The sequence below is a fragment of the Chiloscyllium punctatum genome, chromosome 15 (assembly GCF_047496795.1).
Source record: "Chiloscyllium punctatum isolate Juve2018m chromosome 15, sChiPun1.3, whole genome shotgun sequence".
Lineage (NCBI taxonomy): Eukaryota > Metazoa > Chordata > Chondrichthyes > Orectolobiformes > Hemiscylliidae > Chiloscyllium > Chiloscyllium punctatum.
In genome coordinates, this window is record NC_092753.1 from 60,885,817 (window position 1) to 60,913,410 (window position 27,594).

Sequence of the window (27,594 nt, forward strand, 5' to 3'; positions counted from 1 at the left end):
ATTGTCTCAGCATGCTCCTGCCCCACTGAACTCATCTCTACCTACCTTGACACTGTCCTATCCCCCCTAGTCCAGGAACTCCCCACATACGTTCGAGACACCACCCACGCCCTCCACCTCCTCCAAGACTTCCGTTTCCCTGGCCCCCAACGCCTTATCTTCACCATGGATATCCAATCCCTCTACACCTCCATTCACCATGACCAGGGCCTCCAAGCCCTCCGTTTTTTCCTCTCCAGACGTCCCCAACAGTACCCTTCCACTGACACTCTCATTCGTTTGGCCGAACTGGTCCTCACCCTTAACAATTTCTCCTTTGAATCCTCCCACTTCCTCCAGACCAAAGTGGTAGCCATGGGCACACGTATGGGCCCCAGCTATGCCTGTCTCTTTGTTGGCTATGTAGAACAGTTGATCTTCCGTAATTACACCGGCACCACTCCCCACCTCTTCCTCCGCTACATTGATGACTGCATTGGCGCCACCTCGTGCTCCCGTGAGGAGGTTGAGCAATTCATCAACTTCACCAACACATTCCACCCTGACCTTAAATTTACCTGGACTATCTCTGACACCTCGCTCCCCTTCCTGGACCTCTCCATCTCCATTAGTGACGACCGACTTGACACTGACATTTTTTACAAACCCACTGACTCCCATAGCTACCTGGATTACACCTCTTCCCACCCTATCTCTTGCGAAAATGCCATCCCGTATTCCCAATTTCTCCGCCTCCGCCGTATCTGCTCCCAGGAGGACAAGTTCCACCATAGGACACACCAGATGGCCTCCTTCTTTAGAGACCGCAATTTCCCTTCCCACGTGGTTAAAGATGCCCTCCAACGCATCTCGTCCACATCCCGCACCTCCGCCCTCAGACCCCACCCCTCCAACCTTAACAAGGACAGAACGCCCCTGGTGCTCACCTTCCACCCTACCAACCTTCGCATCAACCAAATCATCCGTCGGCATTTCCGCCACCTCCAAAAAGACCCCACCACCAGGGATATATTTCCCTCCCCACCCCTTTCCGCCTTCCGCAAAGACCGTTCCCTCCGTCACTACCTGGTCAGGTCCACACCCCCCTACGACCCACCCTCCCATTCTGGCACTTTCCCCTGCCACCGCAGGAACTGTAAAACCTGTGCCCACACCTCCTCCCTCACCTTCATCCAAGGCCCTAAAGGAGCCTTCCACATCCATCAAAGTTTCACCTGCACATCCACCAATATCATTTATTGTATCCGTTGCTCCCGATGTGGTCGCCTCTACATTGGGGAGACTGGGCGCCTCCTAGCAGAGCGCTTTAGGGAACATCTCCGAGACACCCGCACCAATCAACCAAACCGCCCCGTGGCCCAACATTTCAACTCCCCCTCCCACTCTGCCGAGGACATGGAGGTCCTGGGCCTCCTTCACCGCCGCTCCCTCACCACCAGACGACTGGAGGAAGAACACCTCATCTTCCGCCTCGGAACACTTCAACCCCAGGGCATCAATGTGGACTTCAACAGCTTCCTCATTTCCCCTTCCCCCACCTCATCCTAGTTTCAAACTTGCAGCTCAGTTACTAACTCCTTGACTTGTCCGACCTGCCTATCTTCTTTTCCACCTATCCACTCCACCCTCTCCTCCTTGACCTATCACCTTCATCCCCTCCCCCACTCACCCATTGTACTCTATGCTACTCTCTCCCCACCCCCACCCTCCTCTAGCTTATCTCTCCATGCTTCAGGCTCACTGCCTTTATTCCTGATGAAGGGCTTTTGCCCGAAACGTTGATTTCGCTGCTCGTTGGATGCTGCCTGAACTGCTGTGCTCTTCCAGCACCACTAATCCAGTATTTGATTTTCAGCATCTGCAGTCATTGTTTTTACCTTATAAAGTTTTTGTTCCAATCCTTCCTGTAAGTGTCTGTGTTTGGTGGTTGTCGTTCATTTCCACCCCGTTTTATCTTTCTCATCACTATCCTCAGCATGTGCAAATTATCCAGATCCAGGCTAGATAGCTATGTTTACATTATAACTTTTCATACAATACACAAGACAGTTTATGGAAGTCCAGTTTATGGAAGGGATAATCTATCCCTTCACACCCTTCTTGACCCATTAGCAGGCTGCAATAGTTTGCTCCCACATTCTTCCTCCAATGCCCAGCTAAGTGTGCCAAAATTCTGCTGTCCATATCTAACTTGCACAGTGTTCCATTTACCTATCACTTTTACACTGGATGTCAGTTCAGCAATATCTCAATTTTAAGATTATCATCCTTGTTTTCAAAACAAGATTTTGACCTTCTGCATATCTCCAATATTAATCCATGTCACCCATGCATTCAGTTGTTTTAGCCCAAAGTTCTGGAATTTCCACTCCTTTCTCATCCCAAGCTTCTCGACCATTCTCTCCTCCATTAAAATTACCCTATCACCTGTCTTAATATCTTGTTATATGGCTCATGTTGTTTGAAACATCTCCTGTGTAGGACTTTGGGATATTTTACTATATTACAGACTGTGTTGCTGTTGTCAGAGAACTTATCTCTCCTTATTTGGCATTTGTCCCTTTTTGGAGTATTTATATCAATGCACATCCATGATGCCCTCAGCAATTTTAAAATATGGTTGGAAATGTGAATGATATTGGAAAGGCAATATTTACTGTCCATTCTAGGTTGCTTTGAGATCATTAAAAGACAACAATAAAGTTTGGGCCTAGAACTTGATACATGCCTGGAGACCCAAGTTTCTTGACATGGACATTAGTGAATCTTCTTTTTAAAACAAGGACATTCAGCAGTTATTATTCAAAATTTCTATGGTGGAAGCTATGAGACACATTTATCAGACTTATTCAATTGAGGTTCCAACAATTCCAAGGTCAACTTAGACGAGAAACATAGAATTTATGCCTTATTTTAAGATCGAAAGGAAAATTGAGAGTTATAATTTCATTATAACCTTTTAAAAGTATTGTTTATATAAGTTGGATGCACGCATGCAAAGAGATACTATTGGAATTCCAATGGAATATTTCAATGGGACAGGCTAAAGGAAGATCTAGCAGCCTTGAATGGAATGTTCCCATTAAGAACATTGAGCCATTAGTCCACAATCTGTAATGTCATTACCCAGTATTCCCCTAAGGTCTTCATCACCATTAAGCAAGGTGGCCTACCGCGAGAAACGATTTACAATACAGAGCCAGAAGACTCAAATTGATGTCCTATCTGCTCCAGTGCGTGCAGTAACATGTACAGATTGATAAGAAAGTATCGATGTTGCAGTGTACTATATATTCTGTAGGATACTACCTGTGCCAAGTGAAGCTACTACATCTAGTTATCCGCACATGAAACACCAAAAAATATCAAATTATGGACACAACTAGGTAATCACATGAAAATAAGTAGGTCAGAGCGAAGGGAGCTGAACAGCAGAGCCTTCATAAACACTCCTGATGCAGAGAAGTTAGGCTGAAGCATCTACTCTGTGGCGCAATTGGTCAGCACGTTCAACTATTAACGAAAGGTTTGTGGTTCGAAACCACTCAGGGACGCGGTATTGTCTGTTCTAACTCCAACCGATTTCTTTAGGTACGGTGGCTCCGTGATTAGCATGGTAACCTCACATTTTCAGGGTCCCAAGTTCGATTCCAGCCTTGGATGACTGTCTGTGTGGAGTTTGCATATTCTCCCGGTATCTGCAAAGCTGTGCAGGTCAGGTGAATTGGCCATGCTAAATTATCCATAGTTGTTAGGTGCATTAGTGGGGGATGCTACTTTTCGGAGGGTCGGTGTGGATTTATTGGGCCGAAGGGCCTATTTCCACACTGTAGGTAATCTAATCAAAGTATAGAGTGGATGACTCTCTGTGCCTTTTGTAGACTTCCTCCGGTCTTTACCCGAGCCATGTCCCAATTATCAGTAAGCTGGTTGTGACCCATCAATACTATCATTATTGCATTTTGGATTTTCTTTCGGCGAGGCTACCCTGATTGAATTAAACAGTATTGCAGCACAAGTAAAGGAACGCTCATTCTCGCTTTGAAAAAAATACACGAAATTGCTTTGGCACGCGATACGAAAGTGGTTATTCTCTGAGGTGGGGCACTGTTCACCAAAAAGGAAATTTCCAAGTCTAAATAGAAGACTTCGCCAAGGTAGCAAACTCGATGGAAAAATCGTTACTTTTTAAACAAAAATGTATTCACTTTCATACCTCTGATAAAGTCGTTCAAATATGTCATTCAGTTTTGAGCAGTCACGCCTTTATTTTCTCGCCCTAAAACGCAATGCAGGGTATTGACATTGTTGAAACTTCCGGCTAAAGCCTGGACATGGTTGAGACAATAGACGGGGCGGGGGGAGAGAGAACATTGTCTCGTCCCCCATGAATAAGGCTGAAGGCTGCGCTGGAAACCTGTGCCCTGTCTGAGAGTTATTTGTACCGAATAACAGAGCTGTCCTCAATCCTTGGAGATGCCTCTAATAGCGCACGGCGATTCCCGCTGTCTGGGCTCTGACCGTTCAGACTTGAAGTCTAACTCCTAAAAATGTCAAGTGGTTTGGTTAAAATCTGGGCTCGAGATTAAAAAAAAATGTTAGATTAAGATGGTTCGAGAGCTGGAACATCGCAGAGTCGCCCCTACATTAGGGGAAGGTCATGATATCAACTTAATGTTATTTGTTATTGGATTTGTTTGTCAGTGACTGGGTGAAACCTGAAGATGAGCAGGTTAATCACCTGGAAGTGAAGAAATCAGCTCCCCCGTGTTACTAGTGTGTCGACAGTGAATAATCCACCAGAACTGCTTCAATCTCGTGCCGTTTTCATAAGGATTCAATACTGGGCAAAAGTACATCAAAACTATTTAGATGAGTGTGTTACTTATTAGAAAGAATGGAAGGGATACAAAGTGATTTTTTTTCATCAATACACGAGCCTGTTTGCTCATGTTCTTTCTCTTCCAAAATTGAATAATTATTTCAAGGAGCCCATTAAATAATCAGGGACGATTCCATCTGAAAGAAGGGCTCTTGCTCTAAGGAAGTTGATACTGGTTACACTGTGGAAGGCCTCTGTCCCTTTTGTCTGAGGATATATGGAATGATAGTACGATTTAGGGGAGCAGAAATTGCCTTCGAACAGACAATGGGTGCAATTATTGAGGCGCTGGTGTAAATATCCACAGATCCTGGCGTCCGATTTGGGTCATTTTAAATCGTTTGTCTAATGAGTTGTTCTGCTATGCAGACGAAGCGAAGCAAAACAACCACGTCCGCCCACCAGGAAGAGAAATTCAATGTTTCTGTTTCCACGGGAGCCCGAAATTGTGACGGTCAGATAACTCATCCTAACTGAAAAGAAATTTGCTGCTTTAAAATAGCAGAACATTCCGTTTGGAAAATTAAACTGTGAGATCGATCTGATTTAGTCAGTCTATACTCATCGGTGTTGCACACCGAGCACGATTTCTGCATTTTGATTTCTAGATCCCCAGAGCTGCTCGTTACACAGAAATAGGCATTGTTACAGCCTGTTTAGTTTTAAAGGAAATAGCAGCAAATTGGGAAGCTTATAAAATTCACTGCAAATTGAATCAGACGAAGATCCAAGACAGTGGCCACGTGTAAGCCCAGGTACCGTAATCTCTGCAAATAACCTGAAAGGGTAGCCGTTTCCCTTGTGGGTGGATGTCCAGGAGCCTGACTCCTAAGGGCTGGGTTAGCCTTGCGAGTGGAATGCCTCCATTTGGCGTCCCTGGTTGGGTAGGTAGCCTCGTTCCTGTCTTCTGATTTACTGCATTTTGCTGAATCCACTGCATCTCAATTGCAATTTCAGATTGCAAAAGATTTCCAGAACCTTGCTTAAAAAATATCAGAGCTGAAAATGTGTTGCTGGAAAAACGCAGCAGGTCAGGCAGCATCCAAGGAGCAGGAGGATCGACGTTTCAGGCATGAGGCTTATGCCCGAAAAATCGATTCTCCTGCTCCCTGGATGCTGCCTGACCTGCTGCGCTTTTCCAGCAACACACTTCCAGCTCTGATCTCCAGCATCTGCAGTCCTCACTTTCCCTTAAAAAATATCAGCCCGACTATTCTTACGTATGAGTATTCTGGCTTTAGAAGAGGCGGTTTGCTGATATTTACCTGCAAACTTAAGGAGAAGTGATGAGGAAGACCTCTACCTATATTTATGGAAAACAATTCTCTTCGCTCATGAAGCTTTGTTCTGTGTCCCTTCAAACATGAGTAGAATAATAGAGTAATGCAACACCGGAGGACCCCCTTGATCATGTCAGTCTTTGACAAGTTTTGAATTTTTTAAAATGAGAAACTGGCATGCTGGTTAAACCAATATTTATTGTCCTTCCCTAATTGCCCTTGAGAAGATAATGGTGTGCTGCTTTCTTGAACTGGTGCAGTCCACGTGCTATAGCTCTCCAAAGAGTCCTAGAGTTTGGACCCAGCAAGGGTGAAGCAACAGTGATATAGTTCCAAGACACAATGGTATAGACTTGGAAGGAACTTTACTTGTGGTAGTGCTCCTATGCATCTTTGCCCTTGTCCTTCCTGGCGATAGATGTCACAAATTTTGAAGGTGCTTTTGGAAGAGCTTTGATGACTTACCAAAATGTATTCTTGTCGATGGTACACAGTGCTGCCACTGTGCATCAGTGATGGAGGGAATGAATGTTGAAGCTGATGGGTGAGGTATAAATGGAGTCGGCAGTTTTACCATGGATTGGGTTGAGCTACTTCAGTATGATGAGAACCACACTTATCCAGGCAACAGGAAAGTATTGTGTTACACTGTTGATTGACGCTGTATATATTGTAGACAAATTGCGGGGAAACAGGACGAGACTCACTGCGGAATTTCTACCCAATGACCTAGATCTCCCCTTAATCTTCTAACCTCCAATGAATACTATCCCAGGATCCTCAGCCGTTCCTCGTATATTAGACCTACCATTCCAGGGATCATCCGTGTGAATCTCCGCTGGACACACTCCAGTGCCAGTATGCCCTTCCTGAGGTGTGGGGACCAAAACTGGACACAGTACTCCAAATGGGGCCTAACCCGAGCTTTATAAAGTCTCAGTAGCACAACAGTGCTTTTATACTCCAACCCTCTTGAGGTCAATGTCAATCTCCAATATGTTCACAGTGATGGATTCAGTAATGGCAATGCTGTTGAATGTAAGGAGCAATGGTTAGATTTTTCTGTGTTGGAAATGGTCATTACTTGGCAATTGTGTGGCATGAAAATTACTTGCTACTTATCATTGCAAGTATGATTGTTACCTAAATCTTTTTGTATGTAGGCAGAGACTTCATCATCTGAAGCATGTAATAAACATGTATAATACATTATTACCACTTTTTGGGATTTGGATTTAAAATAAGGGCAGATGTATTTTGGTCAATTCTGTGAAAGTACTTTAAACATGTAGTTCAGAATGTAATTTGGACAGTGACTGAAATACATCTTTTCTAAGAAGGCATTTAATGACAGTCAACTGGCTGGGGAAACCTCTGCAATGTTAATGGATACAATATTTGTACATTGAGTTTGTGACTGATCAGCCAATTCATTTAAACAATTAGTTTTGGCGTCTGATCCGATGGTTCAAATTTCAGTTCAGAAGAACTCAGTTCTATTCAGAGAAGAGCAGTTTTTCTCCAAGAAGAAAGATTACATTTTTAGTTCAGTTCAGTTAAGGGGAAATTGGTCACCACAGCGGAATTGGTTTCTAGCCAATGGAGCTGCCACAAGCCAGGAAAGTCTGGATAGAAATTAATAATTGTTAGAACTGAAAAGGTTTAGGTACCAAACTTATAGGAGGTTCATGTCAGCAGACTTGGAAAGAAATGGGGGAACATCAGTTGAGTAAAGATTTAAATAACAACAGTGATAGCATTGAGTCTCTGTAACAAATGGTATTGGTAAACAAGTTGGAACTTTATTTTGATGTTTAAATTCTTTTTAATTGACCTCTCTGTATAAATGTTATAGATCAGACCAAACCCCCTCAAAATTTATTAAGAAAATAGCCTCAATCCAATTTTCTTCTTGTTTTTAAAGGGAATTGTAAGGGGTTGTGTACCTGATCCAATTTGATTGATCACCTAGCAGACTTTAAGCAAAACACACTTTATTCTTACACTATAGTTAAAATACAAACAAAAGAAGGAAGAAATGGAATAACTTAGCTCTATTGGAAAACTTAACAGAAAAATAGTAGATTATTTCATTACTAAACAATAACTGTTCCAATATATTAACATCCCATAAAGGCATGTTCAACAAAATAGATTATCTTATAAGCAATTCTCCAGAAAAGAACATCAAGAGAAAACTTTGAGAGAGAGAGGTAGAGACCTTACATGTTTTACTGTAGAAAGGAGACATCTATAGCAACTTCCAAACCCCAACAGGTCCTGAAAGCTAAATGAAAGTCTTGGTTCTGTGGGAGCTTGACCCCACCCTGTCATGCTGCTTCTATTGTTCCAGTTTAAAGAAAATCTAAGGCCTCACAAGCTGTCTACATTATTGGCTTGGGAAAGACTACTTGGCACCTCTGTCTCAACATCTGTTCACAAAAAAAGGACAAAATACACCTCTTAAAGCCATAGTTTGTCACAATGAAGCTTTGTCTTTTTTTGTAAAAGAAAATTCTGTTGTTAAAGAATATCTGCAGCCTGTGTAACTATGTTTCAGTAATAAGCCATTAATCAACTGTAAAAGGTATGATCTATTAAATGAGGTTTTAATTTGGGATCTATAATATCCAGTTTTAATACTGCCTGGGTTCATAATAGGAGTCAGAAACAATATTAAATATTACACAAGTATTCGGAAACAGCTCAATTTCTGTCCTGCAGGTGGAGGTAAGATCATTAGTGAAGCAGTTGAAGATTATTAGGTCTAAGACACTATGTCAAGGGGCTCAATTTATGTCCTGGGACTTAAATTATTGGCTTCACATAACTATGGTCCTTTCTGCTAAGCCTGATTCTAATAAGAGGTGACTCTTTCCTTGATTTCCATTGGCCTGTGTGTTGCTTGATTCCACACTCAATCAAATGCTAGCTTGATGCCAAGGATAGTCACTGTCACCTTACTCTTGAGGTCTGCACTAGTCCATGTTGGATCGAAGCTACAATGAGGTCAGGTCTCATGTGGCTGTGGCAGAACCTAAGCTGAGCATCAATGTGCAGGTTGTTGGTGAGTAAGTATCATCATTCCCAACACCTTTCATCATTTTGTTGTGGATTGAAAGTGAGCAGTTGAGCAGTAATTTTCCACATTGCCATATAAATGCCAGCATTTCAATGTACTGGAACATCTTGGTTAATGACACAGCTGGTTCTGTAGCACAAAATGTCAGTACTATTTCTGAGATGTTGTCAGGGCACCTAACCTCTCTATCCAGTTCCTTCAGCTGTTACTCAGATCAGGTGGTATGAATCAAATTGGATGAATATTGGTATCTGTGATGCTGTTGATCTCAGGAGGAGGTCAAGATGGATCATACATTTTGTACTTGTGGCTGAAGATGCTTACGCCTTGTCTTCTCTCAGATGTGTTGGGCTTCCACATCATTAAGGATTTATGTGGACTTTACAAGGTAATCAATAAGTCTCATCTACCTCTTTCTTTGCCCAGATTCCCATAATCTTTTCCATCGAGTATTTCACATACACCACACAATATATAAATAATATCCAATAATGTTCAATTAAGATGAATTAGAGTTAGCATGAAACATTTACATGAAATGGGCAATTATGTTAGCACTTTCCTTCACTGCAAAATCAGATTTTATTCTGTTTTGGAATAGTGTTTAGTATACTCTGGTTTATAACACTTGAATTTGACATCATTTGGGATATAACTCAAGGACAAGTTTACAAAATGCTATGACTTCTTCGATCTTTCATTAACTTAATAGTGGTTTGTTGAAATATTTTGCAAAATGGGCATAAGACAAAAGCTCTCTACTGATTTCTAGAAGATGACAATCTGCAGCGTAACCCTAGTGCTGACAGTCATGAATCATGCTCTGTGAATACAAGTCATAAATCAACCCACTACAGCACTATCACAGCAAAACAACTATGACGCACATACACAGTTGAATTTTAATAATTACAAACTTTAATTTTTCAATTTCTACTAAAAGATGTTCAACTCAAAGGTGTTATCATTGATTTACTGTGTTGTATGAACAGTAAGTAAAAATTAGAAATTGTCTTTAAATCATTATCAGTTATTTTATTAACTTGTTATGTTATTATTGGCAAAATCAATGATCTTAGTGCAGTCAGGCATTAGAGAGATATGGCTTGATTTGTAGTTCTCAGCTGAATACTGATTAGCCATATATTTGATACATGGATAGAGGTCAATGGAGGAAGTATGAAACTACATATGACTTCCAGCTGCCTGGCCACAAAAAAAGTTTGAAAACTTCGATTTTATCGAGGAGACACTTACAAAAAAAAAATGAGATAGGTTCCCTTATGAAATAATAGAAATGTTATATTAGATTGGAATCTAATATTCATGGTTTACTGTACAAAACCCTAGAATGCACTTTCAGAAAGGTTTAAAGACTGAGAAGTAAGAATTGATTGAGTTAGAGACGTAAAAGGTGAATTACAAAATGCTACAATATAATTTCAGGTTAATAGATGAATTACTGTTCCACAGAAGTGTCATAATACAATAAATAAAAAATAATGCCTCCAGATAATTACAATTCAGGATGTTTATAGGACACTTGATTCACTTTGATTGTATATAAATGACATTATAGTTCTTAATTATTAATATACGCATATTTCTAAAACTCAAAGATCCCAACTTGTGTATGTAGAAAATTTCATGGCAATACCAACAATTTTAAAGTATTTACTGAAAATTTTTTAAAATGGCATCACTAAGGAGAATGAGAACCATGGTGGTCTACATTCTTAGAAATTTGTTGCATTTTCCTATTCAGCCAACTTTCTTCAAAAAATGACCGTACTAATTGGCTTTGTAGATTGAACTATTTAAATTTGCAAAGTGCTTTCAATGTAATTCAGTAATTGCTACCCTATTTCACAAAGAGCTTTGTTTAAGCAATAACATGAATAGTAGTAGTGTAACTGTTTAGATCATGGGACTCAAAGATAGAAGAATGTGCAAAAGTGACGAAAGATTTTTGAATCTCAAAAGTAGCTTAACAATGGCTTAAGCAATCTGGCAGATATCTGTTTAATATTTTTGGAGTGCAGTTTTAATTAAAAGAAAGTCTGATTTTTCTTTATTAGTTTGTAATCAATATTAAAGAGTCTGAGTTATATTTCTGCTTAACTTTAAAGCTTTAAAGTTACTCAAAAATGGTACTGTAGCTGAGATCTGCCTGTGGTGAGTAACAGTCTAAGTTTACCTGGAGGAGGCTACCTCTTCTGTTATGTTCATTTAAAAATGTGCTCAAGGTTCCTTACTGTCTAAATATTGGTGGTGCGGGGGAAGCAGAATTGATTGCTCTTCCTTGGTTGCCTCAAGGACATTAGGTCTTAATGACTGAGATCTATCGTATAGTGCAGAACTGAATTCACTGGTAGGCCAGTCCACATAGAAATGGAACATTTCCTTTCCTGCATCACATATCTTTTTTATTATGATTGAACCATTTATAACCTTGGTAAATGGGCATGAACTACTGGATTTACTGAATTCAATGCTACAACCTATGGTGATAGAATAGATTAGGTTAGGTTAGATTCCTACGTATGGAAACAGGCCCTTTGGGCCAGCAAGTCCACACCAACCTTCCGAAGAATAACCCACCTAGACCCATTCCCCTACCCTATATTTACCCCTGACTAATGCACCTAACACAATGGGCAATTTAGCATGGCCACGTCACCTGACCTGCACATCTTTGGACTGTGGGAGGAAACCGGAGCACCCAGAGGAAACCCACGCAGACACAGGGAGAATGTGCAAACTCCACACAGACATCGCCTGAGGTAGAACTCACAAGCTCTGGATTGTTAGTCTATTAGCATATCATAACCATTATAAACTGAAGTAGAACTTATTTTAATAACATGAGTTTGAAAAACTTACTGCCGTTGTTCTCAGTACCTTTGACATTTTCTGGTCAAGAGCACAGGTTTGCCGTGTCTGGACACACTTATGGTGAAGGATCTAGTCTGGCTGTCTAAAAATGATCCTGGCTTGAAGAATCAGATTTGCAGTTAAATGACATAAACAGGGAGGCACTGGCTGTGAATAGACACCATATGTATCAATCTGAGATCATCGTTATAAGTTAATTGCAGTTTAAGAGTGAAAACAGTGCTGGCATAAGACCAGAATGTTCATGGCAGAGCGTGATAGATGCTATAGAACGACTAGGGGTTTGTTCTGGCAGAATGTACTATGAAGACATAATCTGCAATCCGTGCTGTAGCACGGAATAGGTTTGTTGTCAGCAAAACATTGAAATTAGATTCTCAATCATTTTTCAATGGCATAAATTTATTATAGCTCATGCATATTTGCACGTTTCTCATCATTGTATAGATGAGTAACATTTTTGTTAGGTTTCAACGTGGAGTTGAAGTGTGATCATTTTTAATATTTTCCCTTTATGTATTTGGATTTCCTGTGGGCGAAATGGTGACTGTATTGTTTAGCTGCTCTCCAAGTTTGCCCCTCTAAGCCCACATGTCAGTTCCTTCCTCTGGGGAAGTGCTCTAAGTAGTCCTTAAGATCAATTAGAGGGTAATGACTGTTGATGTTGTACTAAGTAACATCTGCTCAACCTCACTACTTTTCATCTCAACATCAAAAGGTCATCTCATGATCAGAAAATAACTATTATTTTTTCCATTTTATATACCTGTTCAAAATTGGTCTTTTGTGATGTCTTTGTATGGTTTAATTCTAGAGTATGGTTTAGAATAAAAAGACACTCATAAAAACTTGTATAAAATGTCCGAATTAAGGAAGGGGTGGAGTTGCTAATTGGAAAGAGTCTTGTCGAAGTTCTGAATGAGTGGAAAAACCATGGGGCTGGATCAGAGAAAGCTCAGTATTAGAAGATGTTCACTCACATACTATTGGCTCAGTACACTGTTGGGGAATGTTTATTTTATAAGTCAGAACAGCTGCATATTTCTTGTTTACTGCAGTCTCATTAAGCAGAAAGCTTCTGCATGTGAAGTTTTATTTAGCAACTGAGAGACTTGATATCCATTTCATAACTGTTGCATCAACATCTGGCATACTGGAACTTCAGCTACAATCATTGACTGCTTTTCAATCTTTCAATGTCAGTTGTAAATGCAGAAATCAGATTTTTTTTAAATGAATCAGTCAAGCTTCCATAGTTGTGAAGTCAAGACAGAACACTGCATAGCTAAAAGCCTTTCATATTTGAATAGCTAGCTAATATAGATAGAATGGATTTCTTGATGGCTTTTCATCAAAGAGTATAAGCGGTGTCTGCTTTATCCTTCCTAATTGAATGGTCTCCCTAAATGTTTCCTTGTAACAAAACAAAATGAAGTCGTGTCAATGTTTGTTTCTGGGTGAATTTGGCTAATTACTTGCTGTGCTGGATCAGTTGATGACCATGGAACTATAAGCACTGTGCATACTGATCAAATGGCTACCTGTGTAGATAGAAATTGTAACAATGTACGCAACACCTCCATTATTCCTACCTGTTCCCATAATTCACCTGAAACTGAGGACTTTCTCAAAGCCCTAGGTGAGAGATTGAGGTTTTTGAAGACTCATTTTATGACCATCTCAAGTTGATTGCCAAATATTGATATTGGAATCGAAGCTCTAATGGAATGTAGAACCTCAGTCAAAGCATTTATGAGAAACCTAGAAGATCAGGCAAAAGTGTCATTTTCCATGAATGTTGCTTAATCTTGTCACATAGTGATGCAACAGAACATTGTAGCAAGTTGTGAACTCCTCAGCAGATGTCTCAAGTTGTTCCTTAGTCATTCTCAAATAGCTTCATTTGTTTGCTGTACAATTGCTTGAGCGGGCCATTAGACAGAAAGTTGCTATTTCTCTAAGTGTACTTTTCTGTTTTGTTCTTCACCAATTACTTTGTACTGGCACTGTCCTACCATATATGCATCTGGATATATTGGCATTATAGGAATGAGTGATGTCAAATGCTCATTTAAAGCAGCCTGTTGGATTCTGACAGAATTTGTATATTGGAGTGTTGGTTGTAAGGCATCCCTGTGAAGAAAGGAATGCATAAATAAATAATATTCCATGAATGATACTAGCCATGAGTTTAGAACCTGCAAACACCTCCCACCATGTTGTCCAAATTTCAGCATCTACAGTGTGCTCACCTATCACTAATCTCTGGTTGCAATATTAGCTACCTTATTTTTTCCTATCTGCTTTTTTCAGATGCCCAAAATGTGTGAGGGGGAAAAAAAGAGAGAGATTTGTGTGGTCTAGTGGCCTGGACCAACAGCCTCTTTATGTCAGTATGCTGATGTCACTTCACCCACTTTGTAGTAACATGCTCGGTGCTTTTGTTTGTCACATTCATTCGGCTACATTTTGTTGGTTGCAAAGTGAAATGATTCGGTATAACCTGAGTATGTATGTGCATTTGGAGAGTACATTAATGGTTTCAAAAGTACAAAGTTTCAAAATTACAAATTTGCTAAAGTGTGCTTTGAAGTAGTTAACACCACCAAATAAATTCAAGTTTTTTTTTTAACTTTGATGTTGTGCGAGAAATAAATCACAATGCTGTCGTGATACACTGTAAGACACACTGTTAATTTATGCAAACTGTGAGCAGACTTACTTTGGCAATTTTAAATAAACCAAGACAATAATCCTTCTTCTGCTCCGAGGTCTGGAACACATATGATGCAAGATTCATTTTACGTATCACATATATCTGGACTTCTTGACAGTCACTTTGATGGCAAGGTACCTTTCCATTTCAAAAATATCCACCCTTCTTTGGAACTTCTTACCAGAGCATCTTCAATGCTGTGTTTTCGACTGGTGCAGTTCTGTCTGTGCTTTGATTTGGCATTTTATACCCTTCACAATGAGGTCCATTTTAGGAGCTACTATTGCCAAATTGCCTACTGTCACAGTCAACCTCCCAACAACCTAAAATTAACCCACCTTGCAGTAGTCAATGACAAGAACTCAGTAGAGGTAGATTCAGTGCATACAGAACAGGGGTTCATGTACAGTTCCTACCAAGTGGGTGAGTCGCCATAATCTTACCAAACCATAGGGCTGCTCTGTCATTAGAGAGAGAGACAACTGGTGGTGATTTGATCTGAGGGCCACCACACCTCAGGTGAGGTTGAGATGGAGAGTCCTTCAGGGTAACCTCAGACACTGTGAGGATTGAACCCACTCTGCTGGCATTACAATGCTTCGCAAATCAACTGACCAGCCAAATGAGCTAAACTGACTTCCTTCTAGCATGTAATCATCCCTTGAAATCAGCCTGCTTGGAAATTCTAAATATTAAGAAGCTATTCTTTAAAATGGTATTTGGTGTGTGACTTCTCTATTTTTAAATGTTCTAATTTATTTCTGGTTCGGTTCAGGTTTCACAGTGCACTTCTCTGCATTCAGCATGAATTTTCTCCAAGATCTTAAAAGTAAGATTATGTGTGCTTCTATAGATTTTGTTTCTTGAATTGCATATCACAATTTGGGTATGACAGGTTTGCAAAGAGATCCTAATCAGGCACTGTGCAGCCTATGGAAATCTCACCAGCAGCAATGGTGATTCTAGTGGCAATGCCAGAACCCCGCCCACATCATCCATTCATTCCCCTCACTGGCATCTGCTCAAATGGACCTGATGACCCGATTCCACACAACTTGCTATGAAGGTGGCATCCATCACTGATGGATCCATCAGCTGGATGCATTACCAGTTGTGGCCACCCAGAACTGAAGGGTTGATGTACCTCCAATGGTCAGTAATTCCTGAAGGTGGGATATTGGGCCTTAAATGGACGAAAGCCTCAACAGCAACACATCAGCTTCTTGTCTTGATCTAGAATCCAGGGTAAGATTCTCCCCATCTTGTAGCACATTATTGAAGCCACAGTTACCACAACAAAAATCCAGCTTTATAGGCACACATTCCCCAAGAGCTATTGAAAAATTTGATTTCAGTTTTTAAAATCAACTGTGGTAAAAACACAAATGACTTGCTGATGCCATTTAGGTCAGAAACCCTTCTGTTCTTACCCAGTCAGACTTATGTTACTCTGTTCTGGCAACAATGTGGTTGACTCCTAACTCCCCTCTGAAGTGATCTACCAAATTAATTGTAACAAATTGCTACCAGTAGTTTGAAGAAGTTGCCCAGCATGGCCATATCAGGACAACTAGGGATCAACAACAACAAGTAACCTTAGGAGCAGAACAACAATTTCTATCGTCCGCTCATGCCACAGTATTGCTAACTGGATGCCAATTGAGGCTAAAACTTTAGTCACTTCTGTTCAGCCCTTTAGCCCATGAGTACAATGTTTTTCTTGCTAGTTTAGCTGACAATGGTTGATTCAGTGCGACATAGGAATTTAACCTATGACCACCTTTACCTATTAAACTCAGTACTAAACTGACTAGTGATCTTATTTAGTATTCACTGAGTGGCAGCACACTGGTTTTGTTTACCTTTTTTTAAGGTAGACATTTATTATGTTTGTAATATTGTGCTGTGTGATATCTGGAATCTATCCAGTTATTCTGCATATTCTATGATTAACCAATTGACCTTTACTTGCTGGAAAGAAACAAATTTTACTGTGCAAAAAGAGATAAGAAACAAAACAAGAACCATTAATTTAACACTATAGCTTTGAAGATGTATTCCATAATTTAGTTCTATTTTTTACTTTCCACCTGAAGAGTTCTCATCTCTGTCAAAACCTTGAAAATTCATTCATTTTTAATGGGAGCGACCTAAAGCCGTACCCTATCTCTCTGAAATTCAGATTAATTCTCCTCAGTACTCCAGTTATCCTCTAAGATAAAATTCTCCAGTGATAATTCTGATAGCATTTTGGCTACACAACCATCCATCCTTTCTTCATTGATTAAATGACTAGATTCCTTAAGGTGGCTGATGGCAGATGGTGCAATTTGAATGCAATAAAATTTGAAGTTAAAAACTAGTCTAATGCTCAGAATAACAACTGTAAATTGTAATAATACCCACTTGGTTCACAGAAGTCCTTTTAATGGAGGCAATCTGTAATTCTTAGCTGATGTGGCCTATGTCTGACTCAAAACTCTCAGTAATATGGCTGACTCTTAACTGCCCTCTGAAATAGCCAAGCAAGCCATTTAGTTGTATCAAAATCACTGCCAAGTCTGCAGAAAGGAATGAAATCCGACAAATGACCTGACTTAATTGTAGGCACTTGAAATGACAATGTCAATCTCGGCCCTGTGTAATCTGCAAAACCTTCCTTACCAATGCTTGGGGGAGCGGGGGTGGGGGGGGGGGCAGCAGTGCCAAAATTGGGGGAGCTGTCCCAAAGGCTAGTCAAACAACAGCTTGATATAATCACAGAACCATACCATACAGACATTGTCCCAAGTACCAACTTCACCATCCCTATGTATGTCCTGTCCCAACTGTGATGAGAAATGGGCAATAAATATTGTCCTCAACAGAGACATCCAAATCCAAGAGCAAATGTACAATGAAATAACTTTACCAAGCTTTTCCATTTTACATTGAATACATCTAAAGGTACATTCTATTCAAAAGCACATGAATCTTGGACCGGACTTTGGCAGAATTAACTATAACTAAGCATTATTCATTGTATACACACCTTTTCTAACCAATTTTCTTAAATTTAAAATTGTGACATTCAATACACAATTTACTACTGATATAAAATTTAACTCAGTTTTATCTGCAAAGAGTTAGAAATGTGACAAAGATTTTAAATGTTTAGATTTTGCACCAGACAACTGAATTTTAAGTGCAACATCCAGTAAAACGTTTATATGTAATAAAGAACTGGAAACAAGGCAGAATTCAGATAATGTTACAATTACAATGTTAAATCCTTATCATCTCTGATTAATATAATAAAATCAAAACAACCACTCTTATTAAATACATGTTTCTGATCTCTTTGGGACTTTTTCCATGAATTGTTCCTTCTGCTAGATGGAATTTCCAGTGTAAGTGCTCTCACATGTCGTTTTGAATGACAGATAGGAATCAAACTGGGAGCAATTCATTTACCATTTACTCTGGACAATATGTTTTAAAGTAAATGAAAAATAAACCTTCGTTTCCAAGTTGCAAGATGTTCAGGGGGTTACTGAACTTAGTTCACAAATCACATTTTAATAGCATGTGATGTTATTCTACGTGCTTTATGTGTGACAGTAAATTCTCACAATTACAGATTCTGATATGGCTATGCCAACTGTGAGTAAATATGATCATTGACGTGAGTAGCCAATGCAATACAATTAAATATATGCTGCGTATTGAGCAAATAACTTGAAGCTAGAATTCATTCAGAAGATAATAAATATCACAGGAACAGATCAGCAATGGCTTTTGTTCGAAATCATTTTTCAATGGTGCCCACTGAAAGGACTATGCTTGTGGATATCAAGGGCACACGAGACGTAGATGCAATGCTGCATTCTCCCAAATGATTAAACAGCCATGCACTAATTAGATTCACTGACTTAAATATCAATTTTACCAAGGTGCTAGAGAACAGTGGAGACCTGTCAAACTTTTCCTAGGCTGACTTTCAGTAAAGGAAAAGAGAAAAAGCTAGAAAATTTAGGTAAACTGTTCATAATAGAAACATTCAGCTTGTTTTCCAAATAAAATTTTGACGTTTAAAGATTTAACAAGCCATTTGAAAGCACTTAACTTCATTTTAATCTCTTGTCTTCTTTGTGTATGATACAAAATTGAATAACTGATGCATCTCAATTCTATAGGGACAGAACATATTCAGATTGGAGGCATGTACAATCAACTAATCGCACAAGTTAAATGTGGTTTTCTAAGTCTAGATCTTGGTTAATTTTTGCTTTTTGACTTTTGCTCAGTGTCCTTAGGCAAAGTATTGTTCACATTGGAAATTGCTTCCATGACATCCTGGGGTCACACTGTTGTTCAACCCAAAGATGATTGTTAAATATATGAAATGTGAACAGCACTTCCATCAGGTTTTTTTTGCCCTTAAGGCAAGCTTCCTTGCTTCCCACCTGGCAGCTGGAATGAGAACTGATGAAATTGCAAAAGTATTTTTTGGTATCTGAGGGATTTGAGCTGCAGAGCCATATGTCACAGAAATCTGTGACTCAAACCAGTTGCACAATTCAACTTTACATCCTTTTTCAAACTACTTAAATTGTTTCTGTGTTTTAAGAAAGCTCCTATTAAGGGATTTTATGTAGTTTATGACTTTTGTTTGTGACAGTTTCTTAAGTGATTCCCCTCAATATTAGATAAATCAATAAAGCAAAGTGAGAACCTTAAATGTTGGTATTTTGAATCTGCATTTTTTGTGCCGTTAGCAGCCCTCTTTGTTATTTTTTCCCTTTACTCAATTGGACATTCCTACCCCATGAGCAATTCATAACCAAAAAAAAATTAAAAGTCTCTACCAATGCTGCATCAACCCAGAGGTACAAAAGAATGACGGGTTTGGAAATCTGTTCCACTTTAATTTTCCCTGGCTTCTTCCCTTTTGGGAAACGACTAGCCTCGACACTATACTCCACACCATGATGTGAGTAAACATTTCAACTTCATGGTTCAGGAGATTTTTGAAACCGATTGCATTTCTTAGTTTGTGCTAATACAAAGATTCAATATGCCACTTGACAGTGCTTTATATTTAAGTGACTTTGAAACCCAAGTGGATTAATATCTTTCAACACGTGTACTTCTATAGTGAAAAGTTGCTATATTGACAATATGAAGAACAAGGAGTATGTAGAAGAATAGGTGAACATCAAGGGGTTAGAAGATTATAATTCAATTGAGCATTTCTAAGAAGTGATATATATGAAAGAGCATCAGGCACTTTATAAATCCCAGTAGGATTCTAATAATTAATTGCTACTTTTCAATCAGCCAGATGTTTGATACTCTATGAATAACTTAAGACTGCCAAATTTTTAAAAGTTGGATTTCTGCACCATTAACTGGCTGCTACATTGCCTATTGTTAAATCAACATGTGAAGATGAATTCCTATAAAAACTTAAAATGACAGGTTCTGGCTGCATAAGTTGTGTGTTTTCAGCTCCTACGTCACAACTTCATAGAACAAGGAATGGAGGTTAGCCATGAATTTAATGGGAAGTACATTGCACACTGAATGGTAGGAGGAACTAATTCAACATAATTTAGATTAGATTACTTACAGTGTGGAAACAGGCCCTTTGGTCCAGCAAGTCCACACCGACCCTCCGAAGGGCAACTCACCCAGACTCATTCCCCTACACCTAACACTACGGGTAATTTAGCATGCCCAATTTACCTAACCCGCATATCTTTGGACTGGGGGTAGAAACACACACAGACACTGGGAGAGCATGCAAATTCCACACAGACAGTTGCCAGAGACGAGAATTGAACCCAGGTCTCTGACGCTGTGAGGCAGCAGTGCTAACCACTGTGCCACATAGTTCAATTTCTTGGATGCAGTGTTTCAAAATATTGCATTGTTCAAGAACATAAAATACTTCTGGTCTGTCAATAATATTCTGTACGCAACAAGCACAGAAAATGCTGGAGAAAATCAGCATATAAGGCAACATATATGGAAAAAGAAACAGAGTTAATGTTTTGAGTCCAGTATGACTCAGAGTCATAGTAGACTGGAAACGTTAACTCTGTTTCTATTCATTTCAGATTTCCTGCATTTGCAATATTTTGTTTTTACATTCTGTGTGCAGTTTCGCTTACTGTAAGAACTAATGAATTTAGATTGCTATTTAAATTACTCTTTCTAGTAGGAGTTGCAAGTGCTACAAATTAGCAGAATGTTCTCAGCAAGAAATGTTATGCTTTGCTGTTTTGCAACATAAAGATTTAATTATTCAGCAAATAACTGTTTTCTATCATTTTTCTATTGGGTCATTAAGCCTGATAATTTATTCTAGATCTGAAAAATGTGTTGCTGGAAAAGCTCAGCAGGTCAGGCAGCATCCAAGGAGCAGGAGAATCAACGTTTCGGGCATAAGCCCTTCTTCAGGGCTTATGCCTGAAATGTCGATGCTCCTGCTCCTTGGATGCTGCCTGACCTGCTGCGTTTTTCCAGCAACACATTTTTCAGCTCTGTCTCTAGCATCTGCAGTCCTCACTTTCTCCTAGTTGATAATTTATTCTAGTCATGTTTCAGGGCTAGAGTTCTGACTATATAATATATATCAAAGCTCTTCTGTGTCAAAATACTACTGTGCTAATCCACATTTCATTTTGTCCCATTCTATTCAAGTTCATTCTACCATCTCACATCCCCTATGTACCTGTCATACCATACAACATGTTTCACATATTCATAACGTTGTGGTGGAGAGTTATCTACTCTCAACCACTGTTGGAATATTGTGTGCAATCTGGTCTCCTTCCTATTGGAAAGATGTTGTGAAGCTTGAAAAGATTCAGAAAAGATTTACAAGGATGTTGCCACGGTTGGAGGATTTGAGCTATAGGGAGAGTCTGTACAGGCTGGGGCTGTTTCCCCTGTTTTAGATGCACCCTTCAATATCTGATAACCCTGTTGATAGCAGTTGTACTTTGAGTCACTTTAGGTTAATGTAGCATTTAAAACATCAGTCAATGAAGTATATTCATTGTTCTGTGTTTAACAAATTCTCTTTGAAATGCATATAAGATTCTAGCATTTTCTACAAATAAAACTTTATGATATATTCTATTTATAAAACAATAATACTACTTACTCCAAGTTGCATTGGTTCCACAATGTACTGCAAGCTGCTGTGGTCTGGCATTTGAAAGTGAAGAACTTTATTTGCAATTCTGAACAAAATTAATTCTATGCCAGATATCTGAATCACTATTCCAGACAGAAAATTCAAACTGGCAAAATCAGTTGGGATCATTCCAGTTATTATGATTCTTCATTGAAATCAACAATTGATAGTAATGGTATTTTTGTTTGAGTCATTGTAGGTTCACAGTCCCTCTCTGGACACTTGAGTCATATTCTACACTAAATATGTTAATGATGTATTGCACTATCAGAGATGTTATCTTTCAGTGAGACATTAAACCAAGAGCTCAAGTGCTGTAAAGGTGGTGACAAAAGATTACACATTATTACTTTGAAAAACAGTTGAGGAGTTATCTTTGGTTTCCTGGTCAGTAGTTATTGTTTAAGTAATATCACTCATTTCAGATTAGCTGGCCACCGTACCTTTGTTTGTGGGAGCTTTCAGTGCACAAATTGACTACCAATATTTCCCTCAACAGTAGCTACATTTCATGGCTGCAAAATACTTTGGAACTTTCTGAGATCATGAAAATTGCTACATAAATGCAATTTCTTCCACTATATTTAGAAACAGAGCTCCCCTTTAAATAGAGTCTGGATTCTAAAATTCAAATTCAGGAATTATAAAAATAATTATTATTCAAGACAGTTGCGTAATTAAAGGTACAAATGTTTTATTGAGAGCTATCAGAATACAATTTACTTCTATGCAAAATGCATGTTTTGTTAAGTGTTTTCTATTAATGTTGTTTGGATTGATTGAATAATTTCTGACGCTATGGTGAAAAAATTCTGCCAATTGGCTACTTTTAACCTGCAATTTCCAAAAATCCTCATCCAAGCAGAATTTTCATCCAAGAATAAATTTTCTTGGCAACCTAATGATACATTCATCAGAATTGAGCCCTACGTTCACCATTCCCTCCAACATTGAACTTTCAGTTTTCCTGGATATGAGTAATTATTTTGGCTAAAAGTATTATTAATTTAAGCTAAATGGAGCTTGTAAACACTTGCCTATTGTTAAAAATAACAGTCGCTGATATGAGGTAACTGATTCTGGTCATTGCTGCCTTTCAAGAATGTGGCAAACCATTGTGAGTGGCATCAGGTCTACTCTCAGTGATTAATGAGTATAGTGGATATTGTACTTAGTAGGTAAATTCCATTAAGTAAATTTAATCCAGAAGCATATTATTTCTGAGTTTGCATAAGGCTATTTCTTTTTTTCTATATAAACAGACTTACAGCAAGGTGACTACTTATGTCATGTTTTGGGAATTCTGCAACATTTTTCCACTAACATTTTTTGGAAGAAGAGTTACTTTTTAAAACCTGTATTTCAAAGTATAATGTGGCTACATGATGTTAAAAAATGAACATAATAATGCCAGTTAATGGTCCTTCCCAAAAAGTTAAAACAGTAAGCAATATTTTGAACTGGATGCTCTTTGGCAAATTGGTGTGGACTCCAAATGGCCTGCTTTTACACTGGAGGGATTCTTTGATTTTATGACCTTTTTGTTGCATATTTCCACTATCTCCATTACACAGGTATTCTGTTATTAAGCACTAACTAAGCATAGATTCACAGAATAATCGATTGGTTTCAGCACATTTTGCCCACCATGTCTATGTCAGCTTATCGCAGGAGCAATTCAGCTAGGTCCAATCTCCCAACCTTCTCTTCTTAGAGTCATAGAGATGTTCAGCATGGAAACAGACCCTTCGGTCCAAACCGTCCATGCCGGCCAGATGTCCCAACCCAATCTAGTCCCACCTGCCAGCACCTGGCCCATATCCCTCCAAACCCTTCCTATTCATACACCCATCCAAATTCCTTTTAAATGTTGCAATTGTACCAGCCTCCAACATTTCCTCTGGCAGTTCATTCCATACATGTACCACCCTCTGTGTGAAAAAGTTGCCCTTTTGGTCTCTTTTATATCTTTTCCCCCCTCACCCTAAACCTATGCCCTCTAGTTCTGAACTCCCCCATCCCAGGGAAAAGACTTTGTCTATTTACCCTATCCATGCCCCTCATAATTTTGTAAACCTCTATAAGGTCACCCCTCAGCCTGTGAAGCTCCAGGGAAATTTCTTGCCCTGCAATTTTTTTTCTCTTTGGATAAATAAGCAATTCTTCCTGCACCACAATCCTGATGTTAACCACTCACTGCATAGAAAAAAGTTTCCTTCTCACATTGCCACTGCCCTTAATATTAATTACATTGGATAAAACTGTGATGAGTTTTATGTATGGCTGTTCAACTGATTGCAACTTACGTTTGCATTTATCTCGAGATAAACAGTTAAATTAAGCATAAATTATCATATGTACTCAGCAGAGAGAATGGCAATATCAATCATCAGCAAAATGAAGCCTGTTATATTTACAGTTGGTGAATGGGGTGGGGAAATTGATTTATGTGAAGTATAACATTGGGAAGAGACTTCTATTTTGCTGTTAATTTGCTCACTATTTTGAGATTCATACAAGTGCAGAACCAGAATCTAGATTGTCCAACTTTTTCATATATTGCACTAGAACTAGCATAATAAGGGTTTTGTTTAAAGACCTGAGAACAGACAACAGACCTAACCACATCTCTTTGTAGACCTAGATTTTAATCATAAAACCCCAATGTCACTAATTCACGTCTTTGCAAATCATGTTTCGACAACTTTGCAAATTTTTTTTTATTACTAGCAGGTTAAAAGGAATTGCACTGTATGAACTCTCAAAGTGCTGTGGCGTAGACTAAGCAACAACATTTCTAACTGGTATTTAATACAGAAAATATAATTATAATTCCCAGGGGTTACTCATACTAATGCGGTGTGGAAATGTCATTAGCATCTATGCAAATCTTCACCTTCTCAATATGGTGCAGCAAGGCTGAAGTTAAATCTGTGACTTGCCTAATGAGCAGTTATACATTGCTAAAATATAGTAAGTGCTGATGCTTTCAATAAGAAGATAAATAATAAATGCGTCATATGGCAAAAAAGAAGCTTTAAAGAGGAACTCACACCTATTGATACCTTTTAACTTTGTTATATCTACCGAAGCACTTACATTTGGGAGTCAGAAGTATCTGAGAATAAAGGGAATTGTGGGAGGTGACTGAAGGTGTATTCAAAGAAGCATTTTAATATAGAGATAATGTAACAAGGCAATGAGGCTTAGTGACTTCTAGACTTTGGCGGATAAGATGGTTGAAGATAAGTGAAGTGATAAGCATGACCCTTAAATAAAAAGGTGATAATCGTTATGAAGAGTTCAAACTAATAAAGGAAAGAATGATAACTAAGGTTTACGTTCCTCGTGGAGGAACGTTGACTGGCACTAGATTACCAGTATCCTTAATTTAAATTTCTGTCTTCATGGTTGATAATGAAGCAAAGTGTTAACCTTTATTCCATTGCATGGTACTAATTAACTTTTTCTAATTACTAAAATTTTGTATTTTGACTACATGCTTCTCATATGCTTAGTTTCCTTTAAGTCTATTGTTGAATGAGATTTCCTGCATTGTGTTTGCAGAGTCCCAACTGAGCTCAGATCAGGAACACAGCCCAGGAGCAGACGGTGAGAGTCCAACCCAACATACTGCTTGTTCCTACAGCTCTCCTGCAGAACTCACTCCTAACTCCACCACATCTCTTCCAACCTCCTCCATGGATGAGATTCAGATGGAATTGCAATGTGTTGATCTTTGGAAAAGATTTCATGACATTGGCACTGAAATGATTATTACCAAAGCTGGAAGGTATGAGACAAGATTGCCTTTTGATGATTTTAAATGTAAACCATTTTCTAAAAAAAAGCTCAGTCTGTAGTATTATTTCAAGCTTTTTTTTTGCAATGACATTCATAATTGGTTTATCTAGTCTTTCCAGAGCTGTATCCTGCCTTTCAAAATTTTCTATCACCAACGGCTCTCCAACTCATACAGCATTGATTCAAAAGCGTTTTTCTCACTTTTGTCTCTTCCTCCCCATTTGTCATCAGTCTTCCAACACAGAGTCTTTGTTACTCTGACCCTGAACTATTCTTTGTATCCTCCCTCTCTCCTACTCACCCCTATCCTCACTCCATCCCATTTCAGTCATCTTATCCCTACACTTTGAAATTCACTCTCTAAACCATGGCTTCTTAGAGTGGGGTTCAGGACTTCAAGTGAGGTCACAAGCTGAATTTTTGGAGTCATGCGTTCTGAAGCAGGAGCTCTTATCAACTCATAACAACTATGCTCCATCTCTGACATATCCCTGCTCTCTCTGTGCTCACTGAGTAGTTGCAACATTTATTTTTAAACTGCAAAATGGAGTCACAGTGAGAACACTTTTGGGAAACATGACCCTAAACTCTGCCTATCTACCTATTTCTTCACTTTCAAAAATCTCCTTGAAGAGGACAGTTGTATAAGATTTTGGTTTGGCCACATTTGGAATACTGTGTACAGTTCTGGTCACCACATTACCAAAAGGAGGTGGATGCTTTGGAGAGGGTGCAGAGGCAGTTCACCAGGATGTTGCCTGGTATGGAGGGTGCTAGCTATGAAGAAGGGTTGAGTAAATTAGGATTATTTTCATTAGAAAGACAGAGATTGGTGGGGGGGGGTGAAGCCTGATTGGGTATACAAAATCATGAGAGGTATAGATAGGCTGGATAGCAAAAAGCTTTCTCCCTCAATTACTGGGGTCACAAGTTCAAAGTGAGAGGGGAAAGATTTAGGGGAGATATGGGTGGAAAGTTCTCCACGCAGAGGGCGGTGGGTGCCTGGAATTCGTTGCCAGCGAAGGTGGTAAGGGTAGGAACGATAGCACCATTTAAGATGTATCTAGACAGATACATGAATGGGCAGGGAGCAGAAGGATACAGACCCTTAGAAAACTTTAAGTATGTTTAAGTCGTTATTGGACAAGCATATGGACGTACATAGAATAGTGTAGGTTAGATGGGCTTCAGATTGGTATGACAGGTTGGCGCAACATCGAGGGCCGAAGGACGTGTACTACGCTGTGATGTTCTATGTTATATATTCTATGTTCTAAAACAGGTGGCAAATTTAGATAGAGGATCTGGATCGACACAGGCTTGGAGGGCCGAAGACCCTGTTCCTGTAATTTTCTTTGTTCTTTATTCTTTATTCTTTGAAGCCTGTCTTTTTGACTTTGTTTTGGTTAATGCATATAATTTCTGGTTGCTGAACTCCAATTTCTTGTAAACTAGATTAGAATGTTGTTAAAGGGGCTAAATATGTGTTACTGTTGCTCCAAGTCACTCCCACACCCAGTGTTAGAGAATTATGTTTATTAACTATCCAGTAAGATGTTGATGCACATGTCTGGAGACAGGGAAGTAAGACAATAGAATTACGTTGGGTTGCAATCTATTATACAATTGAACCACTTGCTAACAGTTAATTAAATTAAGACTCGTTGGGCTGATTGGCTAAAGGTTCTAGTGCCTATTGAGCAGGGCATGAGTAACAAAATATTATCATGACAAAAAGAGAACCTCGAT

At 39.1% G+C, this 27,594-nt stretch overlaps 1 protein-coding gene across 2 annotated transcripts in view; it reads left to right on the plus strand.

Annotated features, from left to right (window-relative positions):
* The window catches only part of tbx15 (T-box transcription factor 15), a 114,736-nt gene that overhangs the window by 19,466 nt on the left and 67,676 nt on the right, over positions 1 to 27,594 (plus strand). For both annotated transcript variants that reach the window (XM_072585248.1, XM_072585247.1), the window contains exon 2: positions 25,609 to 25,834. In XM_072585248.1, the coding sequence (XP_072441349.1) occupies positions 25,743 to 25,834 (92 nt within the window). In that variant the 5' untranslated portion in view covers positions 25,609 to 25,742. The remainder of the gene's footprint in view (positions 1 to 25,608; positions 25,835 to 27,594) is intronic.